Source organism: Pseudophryne corroboree, chromosome 6 (genome assembly GCF_028390025.1).
Source record: "Pseudophryne corroboree isolate aPseCor3 chromosome 6, aPseCor3.hap2, whole genome shotgun sequence".
NCBI classification, from domain to species: Eukaryota; Metazoa; Chordata; class Amphibia; order Anura; family Myobatrachidae; genus Pseudophryne; species Pseudophryne corroboree.
The window spans coordinates 743,022,878-743,041,844 of record NC_086449.1 but is presented as its reverse complement, the minus strand read 5'-3'; the positions used below and the strand labels follow the sequence as shown (position 1 = coordinate 743,041,844).

General features: G+C 42.4%; 1 protein-coding gene across 1 annotated transcript in view; it reads left to right on the top strand.

The window, feature by feature from the left end:
- The window catches only part of ANO2 (anoctamin 2), a 498,883-nt gene that overhangs the window by 193,589 nt on the left and 286,327 nt on the right, over window positions 1-18,967 (top strand). The window contains exons 4-7 of the mRNA XM_063928499.1: window positions 7,968-8,066; window positions 10,496-10,650; window positions 13,886-13,940; window positions 14,799-14,850. Of these exons, the coding sequence (XP_063784569.1) occupies window positions 7,968-8,066; window positions 10,496-10,650; window positions 13,886-13,940; window positions 14,799-14,850 (361 nt within the window). The remainder of the gene's footprint in view (window positions 1-7,967; window positions 8,067-10,495; window positions 10,651-13,885; window positions 13,941-14,798; window positions 14,851-18,967) is intronic.

The following is an 18,967-nucleotide window of genomic DNA, read 5'->3' as shown; positions in this document are numbered from 1 at the left end:
CACAACAACAATGCAGCACAGATATGGATAGTATACTTGACACAGAGCTGCAAGATACAGCAATGGCCTACTGTACTGTACTACTGTATATGTATACTGGTGGTCACTCACCACAATGCTGCACTGTCTAACTATATACTGCTCACAACAACAATGCAGCACAGATATGGATAGTATACTTGACACAGAGCTGCAAGATACAGCAATGGCCTACTGTACTGTACTACTTCATATGTATACTGGTGGTCACCACAATACTGCACTGTCTACTATATACTGCTCACAACAACAATGCAGCACAGATATGGATAGTATACTTGACACAGAGCTGCAAGATACAACAATGGCCTACTGTACTGTACTACTGTATATGTATACTGGTGGTCACTCACCACAATGCTGCACTGTCTTACTATATACTGCTCACAATAACAATGCAGCACAGATATGGATAGTATACTTGACACAGAGCTGCAAGATACAGCAATGGCCTGCTGTACTGTACTACTGTATATGTATACTGGTGGTCACTCACCACAATGTTGCACTGTCTTACTATATACTGCTCACAACAACAATGCAGCACAGATATGGATAGTATACTTGACACAGAGCTGCAAGATACAGCAATGGCCTACTGTACTGTACTACCATACTGGTGGTCACCAAAATGCTGGACTGTACTATGTATATATACTGGTCACACAACAATGCAGCAGATATTGAGCACTGATGATCAGGATACTATCTAGAACTGAGTCTGACACGGAGCTGCAAGATACAGCAATGGCCTACTGTACTGTACTACTATAATTATATACTGGTGGTCCCCACAATGCAGCACACTGAGCACAGATATTTGCAGCACACTGAGCACAGATACGGAGTTTTTCAGGGAGAGAACGTAGCCACGTCCTCTCCGTTCAATCTCCAATGCGCGAGTGAAAATGGCCGCGACGCGTGGCTCTTTATATAGAATACGAATCTCACGAGAATCCGACAGCGGGATGATGACTTTCAGCCGCGTTCGGGTTAACCGAGCAAGGCGGGAAGATCTGAGGCTACCTCGGACCCATGTAAAATAGGTGAAGTTCGGGTGGGGGGTTCGGATCTCATATCAATGATATGATGAGAGCTGTTATTTTGCAAGATTCCATTAAAAAGTCTGTTTTCGGGGGATGTCCTGCAACATAAGTAGAAAAATATGACCAATAAAAGCTTTGCCAGGGGTTTATCTTAAACAATTACATCATTATCAGCTAAAATATTATTGGCGCCAACTTTACGTATGTATCAGTAAGTCTCTCGAGCAGATAGATGACATGGGCTCTCCACATTTTTTAACATGAGCATGACACGGCATTACAAACACGAGCATGACAGGCTGCTTATTGCCATGACACTTTATTGGATAAGTACTCAGTTTTTGTCACATATGCTGCTGACTCCATGAGCACTTTATGTGCTACATAGAAACACAGAATTTGACGGCAGAAAAAGAATGACTGGGCCCATCTAGTCTGCCCATGTACATACACACGCTAGGGTTAATTTTGTTTGGGAGCCAATTAGTCTACCAGTATATTTTTGGAATGCGGGAGGAAACCCACAGAAGCACAGGGAGAACATACAGATTCCACACAGTTAGGGCCATGGCGGGAATCGAACCCATGACCTCAGTGCTCTGAGGCAGTAATGCTAACCACCACACAATCAGTACTGCCACAGCGCTATGTTTTCCGGAATCCCGACCGCTTACAATGCCGGCAGCCGGAATGCTGGGAAAAAGGGGCTATTCCCACTCATGGGTGTACCGTGAGCCACCGAGCCCACAAAGGGCTCCTTTGCGCTCGCGCCCCCCCTTCCCCACCGGCATTCTGGCATCCGGAATCCCGTGGGTGGGATGCTGTCTTCCAGGAAACTGTCCGCTGGCGTTATAGCCCCAACCCATATATACATCCCTCTCTCTCTCTCTCTCTCTATATATATATAAATATATATATATATATTTATATGAAGTCCGTCCTGTCTTCAATATGCATGCACAATGGGAGCCGAGGTGCGCATCTCGGGCTTAGTATATAGATCCACACGTATATCTTGCTCACACTTATTTTATACAGAAAGAAAGATGATTTGTTATTCACATCACAAATAACAACGCTGAGAATTGAAAGAAGAAAATGTAACTTGGAGGTAAAATCTAATCATTAAGAATTCCATTTCTGAAACAACAAAGGTCTATCCAAAACACCTCATTTTATCGGCAGGATGAATTTTATTAGACCAAAAATAAGACCATAATTGTCCTGGAAGAAAAATGGAGGCTTGGAATGCATGGAATATAATAAAACTATACGCTCTCTTTTATGGTTAATTTTATTTCCTGCATCAGAACACTGCGGCACGGCCTCCCAATATAAACATTATGGATTTGTTGAGCTAAAATCCGGTTATATAAGGCTTTAAAATATGTGATAGGAAACAGAGTGTTTAATGTTTTGAAATTGTCAGTTTTATAAAAGGATTTGTAAGCGTCTCCCTGGAGCACGACATCAGTGGCGGATTACTATAGAGGAGTTTAGGGCTATAAGAGGTACCGCGCCTTCCCCTATTTAAAATCAGCAGTTATATGACCTTATATTCCTAAGTACTTAGACATTCTTCATCTTTATTGCAAAATACTTGAAGAAAGTTTGCTGTGTTCCTTAATAGATCTCAGCAGGTTGCTTTGTGTTCTTGTATAAAGTCAAAAGTGGACCAAAATAGATACTAAAAAATTATGTTGTGTTTGTGATCTAGCACAAACATGAGTATGTGAAGCCAAGCCCATGGTTTTTACATTAACAAAGCCAGGGCTAGCTCTACCATTAGGCAGCTGTCTATGACGTCAGTTCCTAGGGGGCTCCACTGAGGCCGCCTAACACTGTAATAAGGATGTCTCTGAGAGATTCATATTTAGCTTAATGCATGTGGATGTTGTAAGCCGCCGCCCCTTTAACTTTTATTTGGTCATCACTGGTCATTAAAGCTGGATTAGGGGGGTGGGCAGAAGGGGCGTGTGTCTCTAACCCCCTTCTCTCTGCATTTGATTGCAGAGCAGGACTGCAATGCAAGTTGGAGAAATTTAAAAAGAAAGGGGGAGCAGGGGGCTACACAGCCCTTTATAATCAGTACTAGCAGTCTAGCACCACGGAAGACAGGAGGGGCAGAGCTGTTGCAGATAGGTACCTAGTGTCTGGGATGACCAATGAAGGCTGTACCATTGATGGCCGATCATTTTAAACCATTGGTAGAAAACCATTGACGCACACACTTCAGCTAAAGGTTTGTTGTTGATGTTTTCTAAACATTCGGCACTGCCATTAATGATGTGGCAATGGTGCAGCACCATCAATGGCAAAAACACTTGTCACCGGCCATAGACCATCGATGGTTGTATAAACATCGACGGCCACCCCCTAGATGATGACTATCCAGACTGTAAGGTAACTGGCAGGGGGGCACTATATTGACTCTCTGTCTGTCTGTATTTGTATAAGTGTTTGACGACTGTATATGTATGTATGTATATATGTGTGTGTGACTAGGGGAAATGTATCAAACTTTCAAGAGAGATAATGCGAAGTTGCCCATAGCAACCAATCAGCTGCATTAGTTGCTATGGGCAACTTTTCCACTCTATCTCCCTCAAGAATTTGATGCATCTACCTCAATGTGTGTAACAGTATGTATACTATGTGTATGGCTGTGCTATGTATGAATACCCCCCAACCATCCCAACTTCAGTAGGACAGTCCTGCTTTTCGGATGCTGTCCTACCCATAGGCTGCAGTGTCCTCCGGAGAGGAAAAGTATAGAGGGAACAGTCTCACCTGCTGTGCACAGGGGAAGCGATGTGTATGCCCCCAGCGTGACATGAAATAGGGGTGTGAAGTGCGGCCACAGTCCCCTTTCGTGTGTGCTCTGGAGATTTCAGCACGAAGACCTGATACCTGCGTACCACATGTTGCTCTTTAGGGCCCCCAATCTGAAGTGCCCCTATGATCCCCAAAGCCTTCATCCATACCTCCCAATTTTTTCCTGGAGTGAAGAGGGACATCTGCGTCCAAAATTAGGGGCTGTGGCCAAGTGAGTATGCCATTCCCACGACTCATGTCTCGTTTTCCGTCATTGTGGGGCCATGGGCAGTGATCTGTGCACTGCTACCTCTCTTCCATGAATAAACTTTGCACGTATGCGCACAGCATCTATTGTATTCACCAGTGAGAGAGGGCCTCACAACTCCACCCCCCACCATGGGGCCATGCGGCCCGCGGGTGGGACAGCAGGACAGAGCCTGAAAAATTAGACTGCCATGCTAATATCGGGACAGTTGGGAGGTATTTTTTTCTGTCCCTGAATGACAGATAGTACCGGTGGTGTAGAACTGCTGCAGGAACCCAGGCAGTAGTGTCCATCCTCTTCCCTCCCTGCAACCTACTGTGTGACTCTCCGCTCCCCCCGGAAGGAGCAGGTGCTGCAGGTAGACTGCAGACAGAATGGCCAGCTATTACAGTGCTCTCCTGTCACTACAGATCCCTAGCTTGCCCAACTTGATGCACAGTTTATTTCCTGTTAATTAATATGAAGCTCTATGCACGGACCATGTAAACACTTTATTCATAATATAGTATGTACAGTATGGTGCAGTCACTGGCTTTTATAAATAATAAATGTGTATAGAGGTGTAACAGGTTTTTTCATTGATATTTACTATTGACCTTGTAATCATTTTTTCTTAAACAATAGTTAGAAGATGTCGCAGTAGCTGTCTCAGAGGTAGCACAGGAATTGCTGGTGATGTCTGTAGCACTGGGTGGTGTCAGGGGCCAGTGAGACTGTACAGAGCCATAACTAGACATTTTGGTGCCATGTGCCAAAGAGAGAATTGGTGCCCCCCCTCCCCCATTTTTCTAATAGGGACATAAGGCGCATGGCTTGTGGGGAATGGACATGACATGATTGATCCCAGAGAAAACCCGTGCTATTATGCCCCTTCCCACATTATCTATCTATCTATCTATCTATCTATCTATCTATCTATCTATCTATCTATCTATCTATCTATCTATCTATCTATCTATCGTATATGTATATAAATGTGAAAGCCCTCACTCACTGAATGACTCATCACTGATTCTCTTACTTCTCGATATGTTAGGAAGCTGAAATGTAACATAGGTATTCTTCAGGTGGGAAATAGAAAAACTATGTAATTAGAATTTTAATAAACCTCTCCTAAAGGGGTGAACAGGGGGTTGACATAATGACGTCATTATCGATGCATAACTTGCGTTGCGTGAACGATAACGCCCAAACAGACAATTGGATCAAAATTTAGATTGCACCTCCAGTGTGTAGAATTTAATAAACTACAAAAATGTTCCTGTTGCTTTTTACCATATCTGCAACGGGTGCTCCTCGGGTAACGCCAAGAACCATGGATTAATATTTACTTACATTAAGACATCTCAAATTGATATATCTATAGATTACCAAATTATTAACACTCATTTATTTGTACAGCCATGAAAATCAGAAAATCCCGTGTGAAGAACGGGTAGAACAGCTAGTTGTTCATATGACCAGGTCAACACAATTTGCTTTGTTTATCTATGTACGGTATATTGGGGGTGTTGCAATTATCCTCTTTATAATTGCTCCAGACCTACCTATGTTTATATTTGATATTAGATATATACTGTACATGTGTGATTGGCCCCGGGTGGTCTTCAGTATGCCGGCGGTCGGGCTCCCGGCGACCAGCATACCGGCGCCGGGAGCTCGACAGCCGGCATACCGACACTTATTCTCCCTCGTGGGGGTCCACGACCCCCCTGGAGGGAGAATAAAATAGTGTGGCGCGCTACGCGCGCCACCGTGCCCGTAGCGTGGCGAGCGCAGCGAGCCCGCAAGGGGCTCATTTGCGCTCGCCACACTGTCGGTAAGCCGGCGGTCGGGCTCCCGGCGCCGGTATGCTGGTCGCCGGGAGCCCGACCGCCGGCATATCGTAGTGAACCCATTGGCCCCATGTCTCCTCCTTTTATATTTACATTCAGCTCTCAGTAAGCTAAGTCAGATCTTTGGAAACCCTATAGTGTAGTTATCTTGGCAAATAATTAAGAAAATTAGCCAGGTGTGCAGAAATAAAATGCTTAGTCACTGTTATTTCTCTACATCCGTGTATTAGACCGTACTGGCATTTCCTCTCAGAGTCTCTTGGAGACTTGTCACCTTCATGTTAGCAGTAATGCCCTAGAGGCTTCTGCGTGTTTATCAGAGAGAACTCGTTACTGGAACTAGATCAAAGCTCTTTTACAAGAGGAACTTTTTGAACTATCAATTTTAAATTGAAAATTGCATATAAAGCTGAAAATAATTGATTTGTGTTAGATTGTTTTGACTATTGAATTGAAATATTATGACCTCCTCTTACTCGGTGTGTCTGTACATTCACGTGTGTAATCGTTCCCACTTTTCCCTTTTAGTCCAACCTTGATCAAATCATTTTTTTTTTTATTAAAATGCTGTAGGACTAATTAGAGATGTGCGGTTCGGTTATCCAGAAATTCCAATCCACACAAGTTTTTGTGGATGCGAACCAAACCAAAACTTGTTCCCGATCCCCTGAGAAGATCTGATACGAACCGAATCTTGGTTCAAATCTTAACGAGGTTTGGAAATTCGGATTTTGAATCCAAATTTCAGTGTTTGAATTGCAAAAAATACATGATTTTAGCTGTTTTTATCATTTTTTTATTGATTTTATAAATGATTATAGATTTATTATCAATTTTAAACTGAAGTGAAATCCGAATCCGAACCAAAACACTTGAGGGTGGTTTTGTCAAAACCAAAACTAACACCAAACATGATGAGGAATTAGAACCAAAAGCAAAGCACGGGGGTCCGTGCACATCTCTGATTCGTTTTGTACCAGAGAAATTTTGTTTGTCACTGCTTCAATAAAACTTGTGTCTAAGTTATAAGATTTTGATTGGTCAGCCACTAATAGTTGAGCAGATTTTCCACCACAGATGGGAGTTTGGGGTTGGCTTTAGGCTGGGCTTGGGGGGATTGGATGAGGAGCTTAGTTAAGCCCCATACACACTAGATGAGAAAGTAAAAGATCTCGCTCAGAAGGGCCAATCTAAGCGAGATATTTTACAATCTCGTCTAGTGTGTACACTCAATGTCGTTAATGATGAGCGCTCCAGCGCATCGTTAATGCCCCCTTCTTCATCTGAACATGTACAGACGAGGCCGGTACTCGTTAACCACAGCCATGCTGTAGATGCAGCATGGGCGTCGTGCCCCCCACCGCCCCCTCACCGTCGCTCCCTTCCCTGCTGGCATTGGCCAGTGTGTATACACTTGCCGATGCTGGCACCCCACCACTGCCAATATCGGCATTGGTGGGGGTCGTTTAGTGCATAAGGGCCTTTAGTCCCACTTATAAGTATGTTTTAGTCACCTGACACTTCTGTTAATAGAGCGGTTCTAACTCTAAACAGTAAGAATACCCACATGGGGTTACTTTTTTAAAGTAAGAGTTAACTTACCATGACTTACCTGGTAAGTTATATGAAAATGATTTTGCCCATATTCCATTATGACTGTACATGATGTATTGTTTGCACTATTTCCTGCATAGTTGACATATAGGAATCAAAGAATGGTGATTAGTATATACTGTAGTAAATATCATAAATGGAAAAATATATATATAAAAAAATTATATATTCTCCTTAATACTAAACCTTTCTGATACAAAGTAGAGAATGAATATTTTGTGGAAATGAAGAACACTGGTAAATAACCGATGGTTTATATATTTGTACAGTTTACTTTTTACAGAATATATGTTACTATTGTAATAATAATAATAATAATAATAATAATAATATATTCTTTGTATTTTGCAGAGTAAGAATCAGGGTCTTAATTTTGTGAGGATCCACGCGCCCTGGCATGTGCTAAGTCGTGAAGCCGAATTCCTTAAAATTAAGGTGCCCACAAAAAAGGTAAAAAGGACGCCGTTAGTGTATTTACAATAAATGAACACAGTTCGCTTACTTCAAGTAAACATTACTTTAAAATATGTACATGCATAACAATTTATTTTTTCTTTAACATACAGTAAGGCACCTGATTTAGAGCTAAGTGCACTTCTAACGCCTGAATGTACACAGAAAATTCAGACTACAAAATTTTACTCTTACCACAGCCATTCCATATACTGTTATACTGTAGCAATGCTCGGTTTAATTAAAAAACTAAAACTGTCATACATGGCCATATTGTAAATAAATTGTTCATTAATTCTCAAAACTCCCCAATCTATTAAATTCTATTTGTTTTAAATTCAGACAATTTAAGGCAGTTTTAGTGTGCTGAAAATTCTTTTCTTTCTCCATTTATTGTAGAAGACTGTATAAACCCCATTGAAATGTGTTGGACATTGAAAGTATTTAAATGTGTCAGTTTATATGCAGACACTTGTAATTAGCTAAACAGGACCTCTATCCATTTGAAAACAATGTTAATAGTGGCTGCACAATCCATGTTGGTGTCTACATTTCTATGCAGTTTTGGTGTCCATTCAAATGCATTGTCCACTGAAGTTACTGTACAGTCACAAACAATACTTGTTCTGTTATCACCATGGATGGCAATAAGAAGACCATCTCCTATATAATAGCCCAGATCTGTAACTCTGACTGTGTGGATAATGCTGGGCGTGGCTAGGAGCTCTTATTGGGTTAGCAGCAGGTCTATCACAACCAGTCCACAGCTGATTGGGTGAGAAACACCCTCTCACACAGGTTACATCCAATGGGAGGCTCTGCCCTTTGGCTGCTGTGTGTTCCCAGAGCAGGATTAACAATGGGGCTGATGGAGCTGCAGCTCCAGGTCCACAACCCAAAATAGGCCCACAGCATCTGCAGCAACAAACCCTCCAACAATTTATACATTAAAATCGGGTCAAATTTGAAAAGGGGGCATGGCCACGGGTAAAGGGAAATCGGTACAGACCATAAAAAAAGGTACTGTACCTGCCAAAAAGGTAGAGTTGGAGGGTATGAAGCAAGTCTCTGCGCTATAGATAGTGGGGAAAAAATCCTTTTACTGCAGCATCCTATGTCCTGCTGCCAGTCCGCCTGCCCCCTCCGGCATCAACAATCCCCACTCCCTAACCGTGGCACAGTTGGAACAAAAGCTGCTGCAGCCACCGGCATAGATGTGTATGAAAGCGACGCAGCAGAAGGCTTTCATAGCTCCCCTGCGCTGCATACTCTCTGAGCCCCAGAGCCTCCTCTGCGCGTGATGTCACAGAAGTGCCTCCCCGCCACAGCCGCACCCAGATCCCCAGAGGCCCTGACTCCGCAACATAGCACCTGGCCTGCCGACCTGGAAGCCCCGAGATGGCTAATGTAACGGACAGAGTGGGTGATATCGTGGAGGGTAATGTCTGGACGCTGAATCAATGTAAAAGGTGACAGTGCTGTGCAGTGCAGTTGGTGTGCAGTGTCACTGACTCTCACCTTTTACATTGATTCAGTGAGTCAGTCAATTCTGCCAGCCAGTCACTATTGTTAGCGCTGGTGTCCCAACGCGTCGCATTACAGGGAAGTAGATGCACTAAATACACTACAGCTCCCAGCAGCCCTTAGCACAGAAGCTCCGGACCCCCTCCCCCACCCGCAGCACCCTCGCACCTGCCCCTCCCCCATTGTGGCACTACCGCACCCGCTCCCGCCCACGGCACCCCCGCAACCGCTCCTCCCACACCCGCGGTGGCTCTGGACCCCACCCGCAGCACCCATGCACCCGCTCCTCCCCCACCCGCAGTACCACTGCACCCGCCCCTCCCACCCCCGCGGCACCCCCGCAACTGCCCCTCCCCCACCCGCTGCACCTCTGGACCCCCTATCTCATCCGCATCTACCCTGCACCCGCCACTCCCCCAACCACAGCACCTACTAGGTGATTCATCAGGCCCAGCGTTGCAAGGGGCTACGACCCCTTAACCATTGCACGCCCTTTGTTCATGCAATATTTAGCCACTCGCACAAATATGATTGGAGGTAATACTTCATATAATAAAAATATTGCACGCCACCAGGGCGTGCAAGGGTTAAGGGGGCGTAGCCCCTTACGACGGTGTAAAGAGCGCCCGTAGGGCGCGATGAATCACCTAGTTACTGAAAAACTGCTTCATGTATTATTTGTATAGAATTTTTTCTTATCTCTACTCCACTATTTCATAAAATAGACCCCTTAGTGTACTCCAGCAAAAAAGAATCTTACATAAATTGAATTTTATTTTTATTCTGGAGTAATTAAATTCCCAGCAAAGTGAAACTGTGCACATCAGTGAGAATTACATCCCTCCACTTAAACAAAAGTATTGCTTTATATTAATTTCTCTCTTATTCATGCTGTTTTACAGATGTATGAAGTAAAACAAGAAAGCGGTGTCCTGGCAAAGCTTAATGGTGTATGGAACAAATGTACGAAACCTTTACAACCCAAGGTGCCACATTTAAGTGAAAATACAAAGATGAAGCATTTGTCCTATCCCTTCTCCAGAGACAAAATGCATCTGTGAGTACCATGCGCCTTGTGCTCTGACCACTCCAGACTCCAGCTGGGAAGAAGATTGGGGTGGTTTGAATTAAGATAACGCAAAGAATATGTGAAAAATATGATTAAATAGTTGAATTAGTCACAAACATACCTTATATAAGTATCACATTTTTTAACCTTTATATGGCTATAAAACCAATATACTGTGGAAATCCATATTTATACAATTTACACTTCTTATGTCGTGAGATTTATTATATTCAACAGCAATACTATGAAAATGCCTACAGTATATGAAAGGGACTTCCACCTCCCAACTTTCTTTTAGACCGCTTCCCTTCAGGGTCAGGCTGGCCCACAGTGGTACAGTGGAAACCCCTGGTGGGCCCTACTGCCTGAAGGCCTATCATATGCACAGGACTATACTGCACAGGACTATGGTGTATTTTCTACAGTGCATTAATCTGGTAATTTATCATGCATGGAATATATTAATAAAGGGGCCCAGATAGGTTTACCACCTCATCCCTTTCATTCTGGACACATATTAATTACACAGGTTCTGTGGCTGGCTGGCTGACTTCAAGACTCCATTTAACCTGGTTTTAATCAGCCACGGAACCTGTGTAATTAATATGTGTCCAGAATTAAAGGGATGAGGTGGTAAACCTAGGCTCAGACCATACGCTCTCCAAGCTTCTGTGTTGGCTGGTCACACTCTCTCTGGAGGCTGGCCATACCCCTAAGCATGGGCCCCTAACACAGCATTCCCCCGCTGGTCCCTTCGTGCCCGAGTCCGACACTGCTTACCTTTTCTACCTTCAGGAACTTGGGATGGATTTATGGGTTATTGGTATTTACGATGACTGGAGACCACAGTTGGCCAACCTTTGTTATGATTGAATCTTGCCACATCCCTATGGTAGGTGCAGCTTTTCCATCTTAGTATGTCCTCCAATGTGAGCGATTATGCATCTGTGTATGCGACCATTTCAGCTGCACGTCAGTGACATTTTCATAACCATCTCCTTGCCTCTGAATAGCCACCTTTCTGTCACCACCCAGTTACTGCCAAGGAATGCCCAATACATCTTCACAGCACTTCTGCATGCATATATCTAAAATAGCTACTGTGTACAAACACAATCGGGACACATGCCACTTAGATGTATGCACAGTAATAAAAATCGCCCATCTGTGTCCGACATCAACTCTGAATTAGGCCCAATATGTCTGGTTCTAATGAAGCATAATAGAGAACACTGTTGGGGTATATTTACTATCTAATGGTTTGTTAGAACCGCTGAGCATCAGCTTTGGCTGACTGTTTTAAAACGGCAATGAGAAATAATGCAAAATCAGGCTTGTTTAGCATTACTTCCTATTGCCATTTTAAAAATGTCAGTCGAAGCCGACAATAATTGTAAGCTATGACAAACCGATGCATAATAAATATACCCCTTTGTGAGCTCCATTAGATATGTTTCTTCAAGGTTGACTAAATTCCTATAAATGTAATATTGCACTTGTCATTTAAAAGGTAATTCTACTGATCAGAGTTCCATCTAAGCCTTGGGGAACCTCCCAAACTCTGTCCCTTACTAGAAGCACTTTTTTGTAATAGAAGTTGCACATCCTATTAGTGTTTCGTCACCACCACAAATTGACACTGGAACTTAGAGGGGTGGGTTCTGTATGGGGAAGCCTACGGCAGGACCATACCAATGGTGGCATGATCAGTGCTGACACTCAGTTATGTGTAGCTGTCCCAGCGGCAACATTTCCCAGCTCACTGAAAAAGCACCTGTTCAATCCAAAGGAGATGGTGGAGAAACCAAAGGAAGAACGGGAGTAGGGATGGACTTTGGAAGCCTGTCAAAAAATGATGGATGGGCTTACGACATCAAATCTTGCAATATGATGGTAACTAACCATTGCCTCAAAACCATTTGATGGATGAACCATTATGATGTTTTGCATGTGCGCAAGAATACCAGTTTGGGCAAGCATTCTAGAGACCCGCGGTCACACTGCAGCTGGATCTGATATATTAAGGTATATTTTATCATCAGAAGACCAATGGTTACACACATTTTTCTGGTGGTGAATATCAGAAAATAGACAAAACACTAGTATCAGAAAAAAATATTAATGGTTATAAAATATCGACTGTCAATGTCCATCCCTAAAAAGGAGCCGGGAGAGGTCACAAGGTAAGTAAAGAGGACTTTGGGGAAAGTTGGTGGAGATAACTGCGATTGAGTGCTGGAGATAACTCAGAGGAGGTAGATGCTGGAAACTACTCTACTCATGGTGCAGAAATATACAGATACCGACCTGATCATTGATATTTCCGAGGGAACTCCCGATCTCATTGCTGCAACCACGAGTTGCAGCAATGATGACACAGTGAAAGCACTGCTCCTATAATGGAGATGTGCATCTGCTCTCTATATAACAATGGAGCAGCCACAATAGGAAGGGGAACCTAAAGTGCCAGTAGAGAGTACAGAAGGGGACTCTGACTAACAAACAGGTTTAGATTTTTTCCAGTTTTAATTGAAAATGTGAGGAAAGCCTTACAGCACAGGTTCTCAAACTCAATCCTCAGGACCTTACACAGTGCATGTTTTGCAGGTCTCCTCACAGAATCACAAGTGAAATAATTAGCTCCACCTGTGGGCCTTTTAAAATGTGTCTGTGAGCAATTAATACACCTGTGCACCTGCTGGGTTGACTGCAAAACATGCACTGTGTGGGGTCCTGAGGACCGAGTTTGAGAACCTGTGCCCTACAGTATGTGCAGGTTCTTCTGGCATTTTTGGTTAAAACTGAAATCCATAAACCTTAATTATTCCTAATAAAACAAAGGGGGGTATTTAATAGCTTGAAAAGTCGGTTGGGTGTCTGTGTTTTCCTATCTAATAGACAGGAAAAAACAGACACCCAACCGACTTTTCAAACAATTGAATTCCACCCAAAAGGTTCAATTTAAAACACATGGCTTATAGGAAGTGTTCCTCATGTCTAGCTGGCGGCTATGCATTCCATAACGGAACACTGTCACTTTCATTTGAGGTAATATTTTATGGGCGTGCCCAAATTTAAATGCTGATTTCACTATTTACCGATAAAAGAATATAGTCGATTACATGAAATGCAGCTTAAATTCATGTCAAATATGTATCAGAAATAAAGATAATTGTGTGTAACAACAAGATTCTGTAGACATTAATAATGTATATACATTTAGGTTCAACATTAAAGACAAAGACACATTTTTTGACAACACAACACGCAGCCGAATAGTAAGTATGTCTAAAGTGTTAAGTCTTTTCTTTTTGTACTGAATAGTGTTTTGCTGGGACACCTCACATTCCTCGGCCGGCAGCCTGGCCCCTCTGATATTTTGTTATGTGTAACGTAGCAACGCAGAGATGCAACCAGGTGCTGCATGTCCAGATGGTTGAAAAATCTTTACTGTCACAATGGCTTGGAGCAATGTGTTTTGATTGTGTCAAGATTTCACCATTATTAGTTCTGTACTTGTATGTGCTTATTAGTTTAAGCAAAGTTTAGTCTAGACTATAGAAAGTGTAGTTTTGTTTTTCTTCTGTGTAGAGACGGAGATAGAAATTAATATATATTTTTTAAATAACTATTTATTTGTTGCTATTTTTACTAGTAGTACTTATCACAGTTGTAGTCAATGGCAAAACTATAAAGGGTGCAGGGGCCCCTGGGTTCAGAGGGGGCCACACCACACACCCATGCACCCATTTCTTCAATAATTACCTCTGCGGAGTCCAACATCAGCAGTGTCGCACAAATCACTGAGAAAATGGTGCGGCGGCCATTTTCCTGGAGTTTTGCACATCTGCAGTAGAAAAATCACTGGGAAAATGATGCAGTGGCAGGACATGCGCATGCGCCATATACTCTGGCACAGTGCCATAGTTACCAGCTCTCATTACTGCGCTGTCAGCTAGAGAGTAGGAGGTCCAGACGGAGACTGCACATGGGCCTTCTCCTTACTTAATATCTCCCTGATTGTTTTAATGGCTTTACCTAATATGTTTATTTTATTACTTTTTAAAAAAATATATAGATTTAAATATGCATAGGATGTATCTTTTCTTTACAGTTAAAACATTTTTTTCCACCAGGTACATGAGATATTAAAGCGAACGTCTTGTACAAAGGCCAAATACAGTATGGGTATGTGTTGCCTTTTTGTCTTAAGCTAGTATCTTTATAGCATAAGTTTTGAGGTTAAGATAGATAGACAGACAGATACTGTTAATAGATCCGGTGGCAGGGACAGCATGTTTCCACATGAGGTTAATGTGGAACGGGAGGCTTTTGCAGGATTGAAACAGTAGCAACAGGTCTGATGGAATCCAGTCCTGGTTTTAGCTGAGTCTGTGGTAAGCCACAGTTGGGCTAATCACTTCACCTTGTCTGCTGTCTTTAAAAATGTGTTCTGCTCAGTAGATCATGGCCCCTGATGCCAGCAAGTGGCCCGGCAATAGCTTGGGAGGTCTGGGGTATTGTTAGGAGCCATTTGGTATATGCACAGTTTGTGATTACCACAAATTGGAATGTTAAACTGCTGTTTTAAGAACTGCCTGTAAACCTGACCTGCAAAATCTGCATGTGAAGCTGTAACCTGCCTAAGGTGGAAATAAAGTGTTTTGGGTTATACTCCGTCTATGTGATTCCTGTCACATTAAGTACTGTAGATAGATAGATAGATAGATAGATAGATAGATAGATAGATAGATAGATAGATTTAAATATGTATTTCATTGGGATAGAAAGGTATAATACGTCTATTTTATTTTTGCTAAAGGTGCAATTTTTAAAAAAGAATTTGTGTCTAGTGTTTTAAGACCTAGCTACTACATTTTCCAGAATTTCATGGTATTTGGAGCAATTTATGGAGTATTTTTGCTGACACATTAATACACTGTACATGCAGGTGTAGTTACAATCTTTCCATCCTTTCTACTCCTGTTTCAAGCTATATTTTTACTGGCTTTACACATACTAATTGTGAGCTGGGCTCCCCACAGTTAAGACGCTGGCTTGACACAAGGAAATAGGCTCCAGGACTACCTGTGAGGTTACATGTAACCTGATGCTTTTCTCTGAACCAAGCTTTCTGTTTTTCATTTTCTATTGCGCTGATGATATGATTTATTTTATGTCTTAAAAAGACAAAGAGAAAAAGACACTCTATGGGACTCATGTAGAGTTATATAATGACATCGGAAAAAGATGCATCCAATGTATTTGCGCGCATATGTTCAAGCTGAAACAGCGCAAGCATCATTCCGTTCAAACAAATTTACATTTGCAACAAGAGTATGCCAGGTGTATAAATATGTGTATACTTGTGTCCCGAGGCAGATAAACAGGTACATTTTGTCAGTCATAGTAGTAAATGCTAAATTTGCATTATCCTATTTGTACACAAAATATGAATATTATGAAGTGTCATACACACAAGAGAGAATAGTATATTGATAAATGTGAAAGTCACATTTTCAATCTAAAATGTCATTAAATACAAACACAATCTGAACAAAACAAAGAATTTTCCTCCTATGTTCCACCGCTTTTGCACAAGGAGTCTTCAGTATACTATGTGCAGAAATTTGGATACAGACATTTGTGTACATTTTTTGGTATGCAAATGCAGCATGAAAATACGTATCTTATACAATAAAAAGTAAACCCAGATAGTGGGGTCTATTCATAAAAAAAAAAAAAAAAATGAATTGACACTTATCACTATACATCGCATCTGTTCGATGTGATATATAGCTGTTATAAGTAGCAATTCCTGTATATTTACCCTTCCGGTGAAGCGATGCGGTGTCCCGGGCCCCAGGGACGATCTCTTCTCCAGCGGTCCCACTCTGCGGTGCTTGGACTCAGCCGCCTGGTTCTTCTGCGCATGAGCCGCCGGCTGACCTCCCGGAAGGTCACTCCACCCAAATCTAAAGCCCCATTCACATGGGGGAGATGTGTGCTGAGCGATCTAGCACAGACCACTCAGACTTTCCGCTCCTTCATGAATCGCACTCACCATACAAAAGCATGGTGATGCGATTCAGCCGTGGAGCAGGGGGGCCACTGGAGAAGTCAGGGACTTCTCCACGGTAACCTGCTCCATGAATAGCATGAAGCAGAGAAAAGCCATGGCTTTTCTCTGCTTTATGAATAGACCCCAGTGAATACGTCCAACTCTATAGGATCTCTTGTTTCTGAGTAAACTGGATTTAATCATAGCTACCTTATAAGATGCCAGGTTCACCCCTAATGGCAAGGTCGCTGGTAGCAAGAATCTAAGGTTGGGTTCAGGTGACCAAAAGGATATATTGACTTCATCCTGTCTTGAAGGACACATGATTTTCATTGAAAATTTATGTATGAGATGCTCAGTGTTGTCACAAGCCCGATCAATTGTTTTTTATTGATCATAAAAGCAACATTTTGGGTACACTACATACTGTAGGCAATTTTAGGTGACAAAATAATAACATTACTACCACTACTTTACACGGATGTCTGACCACTTTGCAGTAATTACTGTTATTTGCCAGGGTGTCGGCAGTTGTGGGCTGTACCTGGATAAAGAGGATTTGCTAAAGAAGAATAACAGTGTGCCCATTTGGTATGCCTTGCTGCTTTCTAGCCCTGCAGCCGATTGCAGTAACTATTGTAATATGGTGTTACCCCTCTCCATTCGTCAGCATTAGGTGGAGTACACATTAGATGATGTGTTTTCCATAGCCGACGGCATGACTGATATAACGATATATTGACCATGCCGTACACACTGAACAATATATTGTGTGATTGAGTGATATATAATTTCGTGGCCGCATTTAGAATGGGTGCCGTCATTGCCAGGATTGTCCCATTGGGCGTGCAGCATGCCCGACGGGACAACCCATGGGAGCGTGCAATTGTGGGTATATGCTACACGATATGGCCGATATATCTTTGTGATCTTTATGTGCTCAGCCTTACCTACAATCGATGATGATTTTTCCAGGCTGACAAGCAAAGAAGTTTGAAATTAATCTCTTTACCACAAAAGTTTGTAGGTGAAGCTGTTGATGAGTATACGTGTTTGGAATTCCCTGCCTGGGATAGTAGTAATGGCGGACTCAGTCAACACCTTTAAGAATGGGTTAGATAAATTCCTAATGGATAAGGATAATCAGGGTTATGGTGCGTAGTCGCGCATTATAGTTTCTATGAAAAGAGGAATAAAACACAACGGCCGACATTAGCATCAGACAAAATTTCGACCAAAATAATCCTGCATAGGAGACCACAAATAGGTTGAACTCAATGGACAAATTGTCTTTTTTCAACCTTAGATACTATGTTACTATGTTACTGTACATTTATCGGGACAATCATATAGTCATGGATATATAAGTCAATTATCCACAGTACTCACCATTCCCGCTGATGCTTTTCACTATTATACCATTACACAGAGGGCTACTTAAAATGTATTCAGCGGAGTGCCAGGCTTTATTATATGTATGTATATATATATATATATATATATATATTTTTTTTTTTATTTTTTCCAATGAAAATGACACTGGTAAATTCTGCTCTTCCTCTCTGCATCTGTATACAATACACAAAGTGGAAAGCTGCTCAATCAGATTGTAATGTCACTCAGGTGCTAAAAGGGGAGGGGTAATTCTGTGTAGGAAAAAAAACTGTGTTCCCTAATGCACACCGAGTGAATAATATTTCTACATAATAATAGTCAGATAATACGGAGATCTTAGTTGCGTATATCTGCAGATATAGGGTTAAGCCCCCAGGCCGATCGACAAGGCTTCTCCGTCACTGGGGGTCCCTAATACTAGGTATGGGCCGGGGGTGCAGGACCCCACGATGTCGGCACAGGTCGGCCACCCCAGGTCAGCACACAGGTGAGAATTAATAAGGGTTAATAAGAAGCACAGAAGTGCTATGTAAGTGGTGTGATTAAAATAATATATACAAAGTGATAGGAAAAATAATAAGTGTTAATAAAGTGTTAGGGTGTGCCGACCTGAAGCAGCCCAGCCATACCGACACAGGGGCCACCGCACCCCACACCCACCCCATAAATAATTACAAATATATCTGGGTTAAATTCCCAGTGTAAGGCCACATGGTAATGGCACCTACAGCATCTGAGAGCCAGCTTACCTGGGGATACCCCTGGCTTCCCCTATGGCACTTCTGGAATCAGCAATCCCTCCTAATGCTGACCCATTTATGCCTCTCTATATACAATACACAAAGTGGA